Source organism: Acanthisitta chloris, unplaced genomic scaffold (genome assembly GCF_000695815.1).
Source record: "Acanthisitta chloris isolate BGI_N310 unplaced genomic scaffold, ASM69581v1 scaffold222, whole genome shotgun sequence".
Taxonomy (NCBI): Eukaryota; Metazoa; Chordata; class Aves; order Passeriformes; family Acanthisittidae; genus Acanthisitta; species Acanthisitta chloris.
The window spans coordinates 48160-62980 of NW_008661936.1; the positions used below are offsets into that span (position 1 = coordinate 48160).

General features: G+C 39.9%; 1 protein-coding gene across 1 annotated transcript in view; it reads right to left on the reverse strand.

Annotated features, from left to right (window-relative positions):
- The window catches only part of LOC103798128 (ATP-binding cassette sub-family D member 2-like), a 32005-nt gene extending 19794 nt beyond the window's left edge, over nucleotides 1-12211 (reverse strand). Inside the window, exons 1-3 of the mRNA XM_009070372.1 lie at nucleotides 12017-12211; nucleotides 9163-9257; nucleotides 7654-7799 (exon numbers count right to left, since the gene is read on the reverse strand). Of these exons, the coding sequence (XP_009068620.1) occupies nucleotides 7654-7799; nucleotides 9163-9257; nucleotides 12017-12146 (371 nt within the window). The 5' untranslated portion in view covers nucleotides 12147-12211. The remainder of the gene's footprint in view (nucleotides 1-7653; nucleotides 7800-9162; nucleotides 9258-12016) is intronic.
- Between the last annotated feature and the right edge of the window lie 2610 nt (nucleotides 12212-14821).

Genomic DNA, 14821 nt, shown 5'->3' on the forward strand with positions numbered 1-14821 from the left:
ACCGAGTGTAGCATGCTATGCTGGGGTTACAGGTCTGTCTGATGCTGCACAATGCTATGTTCTGTCATCTGATAGGACCTGAGATGATGAAAAGACTCTCTCCTGTCAGAAAAGACTGGGAGACCTGAGACAGTTCAACCTGGAAAGGAGAAGGATCAAGGGGATTTTACCAATATATATAAATACCTGAAGGGAGGGTGCAGAGAGGACACAGCCAGGCTCTTTCCAGTGGTGCCCAGTGACAGGACCAGAGCTAATGGGCACAAACTGATATAGGAGATGTCATATGAGCATCTGGAAACAATTTTTCATTGTGAGTGTCATCAAGCACTGCAACAAGTTTCCCAGAGAGGTCAGTGAGTCTCAATCCTTGGAGATATTCAAAAGCCATCTGGGCATGGTCTTGGGCAAACAACTTAAGGCGGTCCTGTTTGAGCAGGAGGGTGGACCAAATGACCTCCAGATGTTCCTCCCAACCTCAACTATTCTGTGATTCTCTGATTATCTATGCTATCAACTTATTCCTTTTCTCTAATAAAAGGGGTTTTAATCAATGCATTACAGACTACGTATACCTTTCTCACTGGCATCAATAGACACTTTCATCGGTGCACTGCAACAGCAAATCACCCTCCAGAGGCAGACAGTTCACTCATTATAAAGCCACACAAGAATGTCTAACTTTTAGCTACCTAAATGAACAAAGACAAATTCTACCTTTGGTGTATGAGTTGACAGTTGATTGCCTTACCTCGTTGGGGGTGGGGGTTGAACCCTTGTATAAAAAAATGGCTAAAAGCCTTCTCTCTGGAGGGTAGGCAATTACTGGTGAAAATGGCTTTGTCTCCAAGAACTGCAGAACAGAATCACTCCACTGAATGGAAGTTACATGTACCTTGGAAACCACACTGACCTGGAGGAGGGACAGAGGGTGAGATCCTCAGCCTGCAGGCAGGAAAACACAGAACTAGAACATAAGAAATGTGTCTCAGTGAGCAGACCATGTTGAGACTGGGATAAAGCTGAATGACCTTGGAGCTGGGACACAGTTCTAGAGCCCAGGACACAGGGGCAGGCAAAAGGCAAAGCCTGGAGAGCATGGGAAGGACTACCATCTTCTCTTCAAGAGGGAAGTGTTGGCTATGTCTACTATCTGGATTCTTAAAAGCATCAGGCACTGTAATGGGAATTTCTGATTGAAAACTATAGCTGAAGGAGGAGAAAGGAATTCTTCTCAGGGAAGTTGATACAGTTGTTATTAGAGCTTTCAGCTGTCCTCCCCACACAAAAGCCAGCACCCTTTCAGTCTTTTCATGTCAGGCAGGTTTTGTGGTTTACGTTTCCCAGTGCTTCCCAGCGTTACGTAACCAAATTGCTTCTCTTAATTTGATATGCATAAGGCATTTGAAGCATGCTTTTTGACATTCCTAGGTAAAACTCTCTTGAAATAGTAAACATTTGTCATTCTATGCATCTGTCAAAGATCCTTTGTTGCACAGTTGCAACACAGGGCATTAAGCTAGAGGTAACTGCTCAAGCTGGACACATTAATGGCATTTCCCTGCAGAAACTAGGTCATGGAAATGCAACCACCAGATTACAGCCTAACAGGCAAGTTTGTCCCTAACACTGCTAAGTTACACAGAGGTCTCAGTTAACCTGTGGGTGAAGCTGTTCCCTGGGCACTGCCATCAAAGCTAGATTCTAAAGGCAAGAGCATGCTGAAGTCCTTCACAAACATCAGTTTAGCTGTAGTCTTTACATTCAGTGTTGAATTTATGCAAATACATTTTAAACCTAAACTAAACCCCGACGCAGCAAGCGGACTATAGCCTTCAGCCTGGGATTTATGCAACACTTTGCCTAATAACAGAAAAGACTTGTAAGCTGTGCTTTCATCAGCTGACCCTCGTGTCTTGCCAGTAAAGAAGACACCAGGCATGGCTTGAGAGGAAATAGCAGCTAATCCATAAAGTCAGTTTCCACCTCTGAATATTAGTGTTGGTGAATTTTGTTCACAATGTCGTTCCAAGAGTACTATCATTACCTGTGATCAGTCAGCACACAGACCTAATTAAAAAGATTCAAACTTTACAGCTGTGACTGAGCCTTCAGTGGAAATGGAGAGGTCTTCCAGTGATCCTGGCAGACAAACCTTCAGCCAACCTACAGGGCAACAAGGCAAGAATTTTCCTCTTCTAGGTGAGGCAAGACAGGACTTCCTTCAAACAGGAAGAAGTGCAAGCATTTCTATAGGAAACCCAGAAAGATGAAACGGGAAAAGCTATGCCCTGGCTGAGGGGACAGCCTAACAACCCTGTCAGATGCAAGGCCACAGTTTCTAACAAACAGCAGACCTGAGTCAGGATGCCTTGAACTGATCTCAAAAAAAAGAAGAAAAATGAAGACACAAACTAGCAAGCAATTTGTGAAAGCAAACCTGTATCGAAAGAGTAGCAAACCGAAGTGCGTTGTGTTATGTTTCATGTGAATGCTATCTGCCACAGACCTTTTTGTCATCTGTCAGATAAGTGGTGAACTTTGGAAATAAACACACTGAAAAGGAGCACCATGAACTTGATAACAGCAAGTATGACAGATCCAGTGAGCTAGGGATTAGGTATCTATACAGCATGACATGAACTGATGGCCAAGTATTGAAGGAACAAGTCGATGTGGTGGTGTAATGCCAGCAAAATGCTGAAGGGCAATGACAATCACTAGTGCAGTGTTGGCATGTTCAGAGTACAGTTTAATTCCACCTGACCCAACTAAAGGGACCATAGTTAAAGACAGAGCAGCATTAGCTGACAAGAAACTAGGATGTGCAAAATACAACATAGCATAGAGACATCTGAGCCAACCTAAATGAGATGAGGCAACACAACTTGCATGGGCATATTTGCATAGCACTTCATTTAGGCTGCTTCTCTAACCATCCACATGCTAATGAGAGAGTAGTCTGCACAGAAGAACCATATATATATATGTACTCCATATGCACAAACTTTCATATGTAATATAGGGTATCTGCAAGTGAAACACAATGATTTTGCAAGGTGAAATTGTTTATGTAACCAAGAACTCTTTTAGGATGACAGTGGACACTACTAACTACCTCCATGCTTAAGATAATCTTTGAATCACACTAAAATCTTCAAATTTTCATGTGCTTATAAAGTAAAAATGACTCTTATTTTATCACTTTATTATTTATATCACTTAGAACTGAAACATTCTTGCTTGGTTTCATCCACATGATGAATATCCTTGAACTTACCTGAGGCAAATCATGTCAGACATTTGGATTACTCAATAGAGCTAAGGAGAGGAAATATATATCTGGAGCTGATGCAATTTGTTTAGTAGCCAAGTATATTTTTAGAATACAGAAGGAAAAAGGCCAGACAGGAAAAGACTTGTAAAGGAACCCCAGATAAAACACTAGAAATAGAGCAGATGTATACAAAACCAAACAGCTCAGAAGGGTCAGATAAACCTTTAAACTGTTATATTCCATACGTGGTGTTAATAAGAAGGCAGCTAGATATAGGAATATAAATTTTAAATTACAAAGAACAAACAACATTTCATACTAGTTCATCTTTGCTTGCTTCCATTTTAGGATCTGATAAGCCTGGTGTTGAAAGAAAGAACTGTTAGAGATCTACTTGAATTGAGCAATAGAAAGAGAGAATACAGAATTGGACCATCACTGGGAACACTGAGAAAGTGGGCTGGTCTTCTGCTGAAATGGCACACAAAATAAGAGAGAAACTATGCATACTACTGCAGAAACACACCTCTCACATAAATGGTAGAAGCAAGCTGGAGAGAAAAAACAGTGACCATGGATGAAGAGAAAGAAGTATTATGGATGAAGAATTATTCCAGCTCTACAAATATGAATCAGTCCTTAAAAAAAGACAGAGAAAATACAGATGGACATTTTAGATATGTGGTCTGCTAGGAAGACTCATGATAGAACATTATGGAACCAACAGAGACTGCATGAAAATCCATGCAAATAAGACAATAAGACACAGCTGGCAGAAAATTAACAATTTATATCAATAACCCAGTAGTGATTACAGCTTTACTGCAGCTTTATGGTGCAAAGATATTGAGGAATATTCTTGTGGTGTTGTCAAGGTAACCTGCAAGCATGTAGGTGTGCAGTTCTGCTGGCATTTATGTAAAGTGATGGAGAACTAAGGAAATGAGAACCAACATGTGCAGAATCTATGTTTCCTTACAACTGGAAGAGCTGAGACTTTTAATTGGAGAGCAAGAAAGGATGGAGTAAATGTTAGGAGGAATTGTGTGCTAGAGTCATTAATTCCATGGAGATGGAGTCTCCTCCCATGTTTAAGATCAACAGAGTAGAAACAGGGCAGGGTCTGGAGAAATCAGATTACTTTCAGATACACTGCTTGATACACTATGAAAGGCTTGACTGCTTCATTAGTTCCCCAAGTACTACAGATACATCTTGTGGTTATATCTTTAGCAACCATACTCATGTTACCCACCACATACTTTTGTTAATTATTTATTATTTAAGATTATGTTTATCAATTCTGATTTGAATCATGATTCCTTACCAAGTAGAGTACCACAAGCATTTATTTTTTCATTCATGCTACCTTCTTGGCCACTTGATTAAAAGACGAATGCAAAGATGTGGTTAACACAAATGAAACTGACTTTGCAAAAGAGAGCAAAGTAGAAGGTGTAAGAGCAACACTCTGCCTGTTACTGAGGCTCCAATGAGACCTAACAACTTGTTGAGCTGTGACCAGTTCCTACTACTGATCCAACAAGCTCCTTCTGGCACCAAATGATGCTGGACTGCTTAAAGCCTCTTAAAACTTCCCTCTCTTCTGCCCATCCTCCTCTTTTACGGGCCCATCACAGACAGCAGCAGAGGTGCTGAAACCCCTGGGCTTCTCTCACCCTGACCCCCAAAAGGGCAGTTTGCCTCATCAACATCCACCAGAACTGATTAAAGGCAAATTCTGCAAGGCCTAGCCATATATAAGGGAGAAAAAAACAACCTCACAGTGATTCACAGTAAAATATGAAGAAAAAAACAGTAAAATGATGCTAAGCAACCTAAAACCCAAAAAGACCGGGACTCTTAAGGCTCTGTTTTAAGGCCTACATACCACTCAGTAATGCCAACTATAAAGTGTTTACAGTGCTGATTAAATTTGGAGTATACAATGAGCTGATTCACTTTTTAATAAATCATGCTTCTGTGTGTAGCTTTTGAACTCGGCAAAGACACGTGATTTCCCACACATTTCTGGAATACTGTGCTGTAACATTACAAAGAGGGATGATAAATTAATCTTTTCAGTGAGCTCCTATTTACTGTGGAGCATTTTGTTACTCAGTAGTCACTGTATTCCCCACCATTCATGTGTGCAGATGAGGTTCCCAAGTTTGACTCAATAAGGTCTGTTGCAGAATTACACTCACCCACAGGCACACAGAAGTAAGCTCTTACCAGGCTGAATGGTAACTCCACTCATGGAAAGCCATGTGCCATGTTTTTGGAGCAGAGACAAAGTATACGCTTAAACACAGTGATGTCACTAACTCACTGCTCTGATGGACATCCACTAATTCAAGAGCTTTCTGCTAGGTCACAGTTTTCACCTACTCAGCGAGGTAGGTTGTAGCCAGGTGATATCATCCTCCCACCTCCCAGATCCTGCCAGTCCAGAACACCTTCCAGACCAACATGATCAACTTTCCCTAAAGTTATGCTGAAATATATTACAAGATAAAATGCAATGCAGGTAATGTTTTTCAGCCTGAAGTTTTAGAATTATGTGTAAAAAAGATAAACAGAAGGCAATCCTGATCAAACAAGAATTTGCATAGGGTTAATAAGCAAAAGTGTTGCACCAGCAGGACTTTAGAAAACAAGCCTTTTTAATTTGGTGACCTCAGAACAGTTTACAAACCACTACAGAAGTTCTAAATGTATTCTAGAGGCAGAGACAGGCAAAAACCTCAACTGACTGTCCCCCAAAATAGACTTCAGAATGTTCAGCCACAGACAAAATGTGGCACTTTTGCAGAAAAGTCCCCTCTGTCACTCACTGTTGCCTCATTTACCCAGACACTGCTCTGTCCCTTGGGCAGGGAATACCTCTGTACTGCCTAAAAACCCTCCAGAAGCACATTGCTCACAAAAAGAGCCACAGAGCCAAGCTATGACAATGTCCCTTAGATGTCCCAAAGATATCACAGCAACACCTCTCCCCTGGGGGATGCTGTTAGGACGGATTGCATGTGAGTGATACTTATGCCAATCATCTACAAGGCTTTGGTCACAGAGGGCTGCAAAGATGTTGGGTGAATTCTGACCAAAACTTTAGAAACATTTCCAAGAAGAGGTCTGCTGGACAAACTTACCCAGCACTGCAGTTAGGGGAAGCAGCTAACAAAGAACCATGTTTATGGAAATGAAAACACAGCAGATGTGGTTCAATCCCCTCAACTAGCACCTTGGCAAATGTGCTTGAACCCAAGGTGAGTCTGCTTTCACAGAATAATGAGGACATAAGTAAAGGGGAAGGAGTGTAGGCAAGCTAGCCACATCTGAGTAAAGGCTGGGATCACACAGAGGATGGAAGTGGAAGAAACTTAAGATTTTCTGCAAGAAAAAAAATCAGAATAGTTTTCACTCTGTGTAAGAATAAAACTGTTTTGAAGAATGTTCCACACAATGAAAATTCTGCAATACTGTTTTGAAAAACATTTAAGAAAGCATTTTGCTCCAAATTCCTGAATAAAACCCTTGAGTGGATCAGAAAAATGACACAATGGCTAGCAATAAATTATACAGATACTTGAAAAAATTACAGAGTGTTCTTTGCTACCTTCACCTGCAGCAAGGAAAATCTACTAATCAGTTAATATTTTCCATTCAGCTTAATAGCTTGTACTTTTTAAACAAGACTACAAACTGTACTATGAATACTTCTTTTGCCCATGGGAAGAAACAAACTGCAGAAGGCAAAGATTCTGTGTTTGATTTTGCTTTTGCAAAACAACATAGTTAGAGGTCTCTAAGGAGATATTCTAGAATAAATGGCATTAAAATATGTACTGAGAGTCAGCATGTCAGAATACAAATGAAGCACAAAACAGACATGACTCCTTCAGTGAAATGAGCACATACTACTCAAAACGCAATCTGCAATTACCACTGGATTGGATTCTGGTCTTGTAGTGTGAAAATTGAAGTTTTAAATACTATTTCAACACTTAGGAACCAAAACCCTCTCACTTGTTTTGATCTCTGGTTTTAACGTGAAATCAGGATTGAGATATATTAGCTCTATTTCAAATTTCTTTCAGACTCTTGTCTGTTCCCATGATCCCAATCATCCAGGACTTTAGCTATCAGAGGAACACAGACTCCAACACGAGTGTATGTGAGCCTTTTCCAATGACTAATGAAGTTGCATCACCAATGAGAAGGGATCTTGGGGTTTTTTTAGCACACTCCACACAGCTGAGGCTGTGTTTATCATCTTTTAACTTGCCTGTACACATCACTGATTGAAAATGAGAGAAGCAAGGTCAAAATTCATGTAACTAGATAGAAGGTATCACCTCGAGCAGGACACATACCTTTGTGGTATATAAAACATGTGCTGGGGAGGGGGTTTGTAGAGAACTCCTCCATACACAGGCCACAAACCACTTAAAATTCTGAAGAGTGAACTCTTTCCACAGCCATTGGGTCCAGTGATTAATAGATTCATTCCCTCCTGGACCTGCAAAGGAGATAAAAACACAGATGTTACTACACAGTATTATGCGGCACAAGACAGTCTAAGACCCCCTAGGAGGGAGTTACATGAGCATTTATAGCAAATTATCAATCCATTTTATTGATTAGCTGCACATATTCAAGCAATTATTCCGGAAACAGTGGCGTTAGATATAACACGTGGGCTGAGACAATGAAAATCATCTCTATTATGTCTGAGTATTTCTACAAACCACACTGATTACATTACACTGCAATACACCTCAGTCAGAATCAAATATTCTAATGCAGGTTAGGTCCAAAGGTGTTAAGGCACACCAAGCAGCACTGGGCCTAGCTGGGATATTAACAGCAGCTATGGGAGGCCAATCAAAGGATTTGGAAAACTTACTTCACACTGCCCTTTTCCACTTAATCACCTGTGTTCATTTGGCTGTGATGCACTTTGTTTTTGCAATTTGAATATTACCCTGTGTATATATGAGTGTATATTTATACATAATCACAGTGCAATTGTCTAGGCTTTACAGAACTATGATGACTGTTATATTTTCTTTGTTTCTGTCTCTTGAGTCAAGTAATAAATATAAATGTTTCCTTGATCACAAAATTGTAGTTTTACAAATCTCAAACTCCTACACTGAAGTCACTCCAAGTTTTGCCATAGCTAGGACCTTTTCCTCCTAGTTCCTAATTCCTACACCACAGAGGTGCCAAATGGAACACTCTGCCTTAGCAAAATTAAATGACCTGCTCGAGTTGTTCATGTTAGTGTTCTCATAACTTCAACTCTTTTTAAAAAAGATAACATCTGCACTGGAACATCAGATCCAGATACATATGGAGTAATTCAGTAAAGGTCATTCATTAACATTGTAAGCAGGTACCGAGAGGTATCTGGAACAGGTTTTTAAAACCATACAAGTTTCTACTGACTGAATGCTCCCGAGCTGGGCTTGTGAACTATGTGAGCTATCAGTCAGCACTGCTCTTGGTGGTGATCAAGTGAAACCACAGACTCGATTGTTTCACTCTTGCTGTGACCTCAGACTTTTAAAGGAGCCAATGTGAGTAAAGCATCCCAATCTCATTGCAATTAACTAAAGATGGATGCATACTCCCACACACACCTCTGAAAATCTCAGGTTGCTTTTTCACCTGGCAACAGCACCAGAAATCCTCTCTTCTCTTTCTTTGAGCAGGATAAACTACATATGTCTGCCTCTATTGAGCTACTATGCCTACCTTTCTGGACTTCCCCTTTTATCCATATGCTCCTCCAAGTACTTAACATAAGGTATATGAATTCTGTGCTGTTTATGTTAATGTGATGGCAACAATCAGAGGATTCTTGCATATCATCTTACTTTGAAGTTTAGTCTGGAAACCACCACATCGCCATTCGGAGTAATAATAGGAACATTTTCACAAATAATTCCTTGATCAACATCAATAACCTTCCCTAGAAAGAAAAAAAATTAAAATTAGAGTCTGTGAAACCTTTCATTAAGCAATGATTTGTGACAGTCTCTGTGCATGGCTCAGAAGTATGAATTGGTGTTTTAAACAGCTCCTTTATGTGTTCCAGGTTTCCCCAGTGGAAAATCTGGATAATAAATCTTAGCTAGTCAGAAAGACACTGTCAGAAGTAGCCAAGAGTGTGCAATGAAACCTAAATTTGATCATAAATGTAATGCACATAATGTATCATAAATACATAATGCACAATAAAGACATGTTCATTCACATTCTACCTGTGTGTACAGTATTTTGTTTTAAATAGCTGGTTAATACTGACCAGTAAAAATGTTCAAGGACAGCCTTAGCCACAGGCAGACCAGTCAACCTTCTTTTGAGGATTTAATTAGAAATCACTACCAGCTCTGAAAATCAGAGCCCATTTCAGTCTCCTCTGGCAACCAGAGCAAAGGAGAAAACATTTAATGGCTTGCCTCCATCTCCTTCTGATGCCACTAACACTGTAAATGTGTCTTGTAAGTATTTGTAGAAACTCGTGTAACATTTCAGTCAGGCAGAGACACTCAGTATTTGGATTTCTGGCAAATTTAAAGATACAATCTCTTCTGGACATTTGGATACTCTGTAATACAAAGACTTTGAGATAAATTATCCTGGAAACAGTAAAAAAATGCAACTAACTCTTAACTTCTCAGTGTCCTGTTAATTGGCTTCTCTAACAGAACCTGACCAGTTGTGTTCCTACACAAAACCAGAAATTACCTTTATAGACAAGATGCAAAGGAAAGAGATTCCTCCTTGTATTTGAAAACTATTTATAATTTATACTAATCTGAACAAAGAGAAATGTAACTAAGGCAAAGATAAGTGTATTACAAAAGGCTCTGGTAGCATTTCCTTCAGTTAAGGTTAGTTTCACATTTTCCATTAAGAGCCTCTTTGTTTAATTGCTTCCAACTTTGCAAACTGTAACAACCTGGCCAAAAATGTCTGTGCCATGTGTCAGCCCAAGCATTCTTTTTGACTACAATAAGTTTTATTTAAAACAGTTCTGTGGTGTCCAGCATGAGATTATGGGGAAAGAAAGTGTTTTGTTGTTAAAAGAGATTACTTGGATACAGTGGAGACATTGTAGTTGAAATAAACCTATGATAAAATACAGTAAGCTGGTAAGAATTAAGTAAACTTAATTCTCATTTCCTAATCCTAACTTTGCAGTGTCTGATTGCAACATACATGTATGTGAGCACGTGTACTTTTAACCACACTTCAGTGATTTCTCAAGTATCAAGACCAAAAGAAAGAAGGAAAAACAGTATTAAAATAGGATTTGTCATAAAAAGTGTGGAGCCTGTGGCCTAGATTCACCTGGCCTAAATTCTTCTTAAGTCCTTGTGCACAATGCTTGGCCTTGGCCAGCTGCCTCTGAGAGCTACAACCACTCAAGAGCAACTGCCACTTACCATGACTTAGGAGCAATTCAGACTGGATGAAATGTGTCACTGTAGTGTAATCAAATCTTGGGGAAAGGTTGCAGAGAAAAAAGCAGTGGGGTTTAAGCACATGAGACCAAAAGGGTACATGAGCAGCATACTTGCATATCTGAACTGTACTGGGTTTTTTTAAAAGTACTGTTACCTAAAAAGAGTCTCCAAATTACTTTGTTGCTCCAAGAACTACAAACTTTTTCTCATGTACATGACAAAATGCAACAGCTATAAAATACCATTTCTTTTAATGTCAGCCAAGTATTACCAAGATCTACAAGATTAAGACATCAGCTATTTCCACACCTACCCACCAGACTGCATCAGAGCATTTGTTATGAAGAACCTTTGAGAAATCTGAGCTGAAGGGCAGCACTGTTGAAATCGCTGCAAGAGGTTTTTCATCGAGAGCCCTTTGGGGCCTTTAACTCTACAAAGATTTAACCTTTCAAAAGCCAAAGGGAGGGAATGAGGCTTTTCAACACTACAGAGGGGAGCAGCAGAAATGGTCTGTTGGGAAAATGAGGAAAAACTCATTGCAGGAGCTGCCTTTAAGTACCTCAGAGAGAAGATGGATGCAAGAGATAGCAAGAAGTGCACATAATGAAGCACAATGAGAAATGGATGTACACGGAAAATGTTCTGGGGAGGGTGAAGACAGAAAAGATAGTGGCACCAGAAAGATACAGGATAGGGAGAGGAGAGAAAAGGTATATACTGATCAGATTATTTGGGAGGTGAAGAGAAGGATAAAGTTGTTCAGTCCATTTTCAGTTGAAGATTCCCACTAAATTATGAAAAAAGGAGCTTGGGCTGATCTTTAATCATTGAAAACATAATATTTTTGTCAAAAACTAATGAATCAATCTGTCATTCCCTTCTACCTCAAACAAAATGTGATGATTGAAGATGAAAATGTTAGTCTCATCCTTCTGAAAAAAATTAAGTGTCTGAGGGAAACAGGCACTGTCTGTGTAAGAATAATATTGTCACCACCAATTACAGTATGGTTGAAATGCCTTTTTCATTGAACGTTTTTACAGAAAACAATTGAGCAATTTTGTGTATTAGAAAAGCACAGCATAAGCACAGTGTTACAAAATAGCAGGAAGTAAAATGAAAGGCAACATGGTTTCTGCAACACTAAGATTGTGAGGCTGACTAGCAGTAGAAGAAAAACCTCTGTTTACCTCCTGTCCCACTGCACCACCCACATCCTCACCCTGGGAAATAGATATAAATATGAATTAATTACCTTTGATTTCTAAGGGCCCATCAATGTGCAACTCTGATTTATCTTCATTCTTGCTGTGGTTTACAGACCCCTGAATAACAGCAGTTCTTTTGTAGATGCCTCTCTTCACCTCATCGAAGACTGAAAACATGTTGTAGACACGGGCAGTGTAGCCTGCTAGCTCAGTGACCTGAGAAACAACAAATCCTCATTTCAGTTATACTTCACAAATTCTACAAATTCAGTGTTTGGCCAAAGATCAACAGGATCAAGAATTTTCAACTTGCATTCCTTGAGATTCTGTGCTAACCCATATGCCATTCACAGCTCCTACCAGCCAGCTGAACAGACAGATTGATTTCAGCCAGTATAAGCTATGATGGCTCCAATAAATGAAGAGACTGCAGGGATGGCTCTCTTCTGTGCACCAGTAGAGTCTTCAACCAGTAAAGAATGGTACTAACATATACAAAAAATCAGAGAGCTTGTCATACAAGAGAAACCCAAAATCTCTGTATTACCCAGCAAAAATAAAGGTCCATAGAAGTGAGAAAAAAATGGCATCTCTAATTACTTATGTTTACTTCCTTGTATTCCTGAAACCTCTCGTGGGAAAAGTATGCTTTTCTGTATAAAAGAGGCAGCACCAGGGCATCCTAACCCAAAATACAGTACAAACCAGAAATTACTCTTCTGTCAACTGCATCCTCAAGTACCAGGGCTAAATCTGAGACCTTGGATTAGGCCTGAGCATTTTTAAGATGGTGAGGTCTCTTAAAAAGCTTTCTCTGTTATTTTTTTTTGGTCCTTTTGTCACAATTCCTGCCTGGTGAAAATAGAAACAACAGATCCCTGGACCTGGTAACTTCCTATTCATGGGCAGCAACACCATCAAGAGCTCCCAAAGAACTGCTTCCATCTGCTGGCAGCAAAGAATTAAACCCAGGCATCTTATTATAAATGTATTATTAGATGGTTTTAAAAGGATTAGTTTTTATACTAAATGCAGAGAAAAAGAATTAGATGGAGATTTTAAAATCTTTAGCTTGCTGTGGTTAAACACATGCACCCCATAACTGAGTTCACCTGCTCTGGTGTACATAATTTCAAGACATAATCTGTGTAAGCTTCACTATTTGTGCCAGACTCAGAAGCCAGTGCTAGTTCTGGCCACACAGCCATCACTCCACTGCAGGATGATGGTGAAAATCCCAGATGTGATGAATGAAACCTGTACCAACCATGCCCCAGAGGAAACATAACTTGTAGTAAGTTTCTAAACCATGACCCTACAAACTGACTTTGTCAAAACACCACATACTACCACCTAAACTATTGACTGCAAAGAAAAGCTGAGCCCACCTCATCTGCACACTGAATTACACTGACTTGAAGGAGGTTGCATTGGTGGATCAGGTGAGCAAGAACTGGAACTGCACTACCACTCAAAGTACACTGTCCTTTGGAAACTGCTTGAATCATGAAATGGGAATGACAATGTGGTTAAAGTAGCGCAGTATCTCTTGAAGAGGAGCATGATGGTCTTTCCTGCCATGCCTGCAGTGAAAGGACTAAAAGGAATGGTCATAAGCTGAAACAGGAGAGATTCAGATTAGATATTAGGAAAAATGTTTTCCCTGTTAGGGTGGTCAGGCACTGGAATAGATTGCCCAAGGAGGTGGTGGAGTCACCATCTCTGGCAGTGTTTAAGAAGCATCTGGATCTGACGCTGGAAGATATGATTTAGGGTTTAGGGGTTACAGCAGTGGCAGGTTAATGGTTAGACTCCATGATCTTAGAGGTCTCCTCCAACCTTGAGAATTCTATGATAAATGTAAAATTAATATGGAAATTAAAAGCACTGGTCTCTGATCTCATGCTGTCTGGATTAGTCTCTCACCATGTTATAAACAAAGTGAGTTTGTTCAGTTCTTCCTCTACTACTATGTGGCTATTTTAGTTCCAAAAAATAAGCTCACAATGTTTATAAGTTCTCATGTACACTATATAAATGACTTAAATGTTGAAAACAAAACAGAAAATACATCTGTGTATAAAAGGTTATCTGGCAGTATCTTTATTTAGAGCAGAGGCCAAGCAGAAGAACAGCTAAAGGGGCACAGGTCAAAAATCACAGCCCATTAGAACTTCTAAAAACAGCAGAGACTCTGGCTTTGTCAAAGTCCACATCCAAAGGCACCAACTACCCCTCCTTCTCCAATTTACAAAGCTGTAGCTATTATGGCTGGATTCCAAGTAACAGAATCCATAGTCTTCGACTAGCTGCCTAGCTAATGTGTGCCTCTTCACACTGCACTTGGAAAGGGGGTTCCCACCAAAGGGATGAGCAAACACCAACTGAAAAATGCAGAACCAAATTTCAGAAGGAAACACTGGGGAGAATAACAGTACTGTCTCCCTTTTCTGTGGCTTAACAGCTGGCACTTAGAGAAATCCCCAAGCGAGGCCACAGAAAAATGCCCAGCTTTACTGAAATTTGCATGAGAACCTGAAACAACATCTCTGACTTTTCAGATGAACATCCCATACTTGTAGACTATTTTCTGGCCCAAAGTGGTTTTTTTTTCCTGTTAAAATCTCTCTACTTTGCAAAATTACTTACAATTTAACAGTTTGACAAGATACTGAAAATAGCCTTACAGTTTAGGTGACCAGGAATTAAGTATTCAATTCTCCTCATGTTTCATGCAAAACATGGCTGGAAAATGTTGTCCAGAGAGGTGGAGATGCCCCATCCCTGGAAACCTTCAAGGTCAGGTTGGCTGAGGCTCTGAGCAACCGGGTATAGTTAGGGACATTCATGCT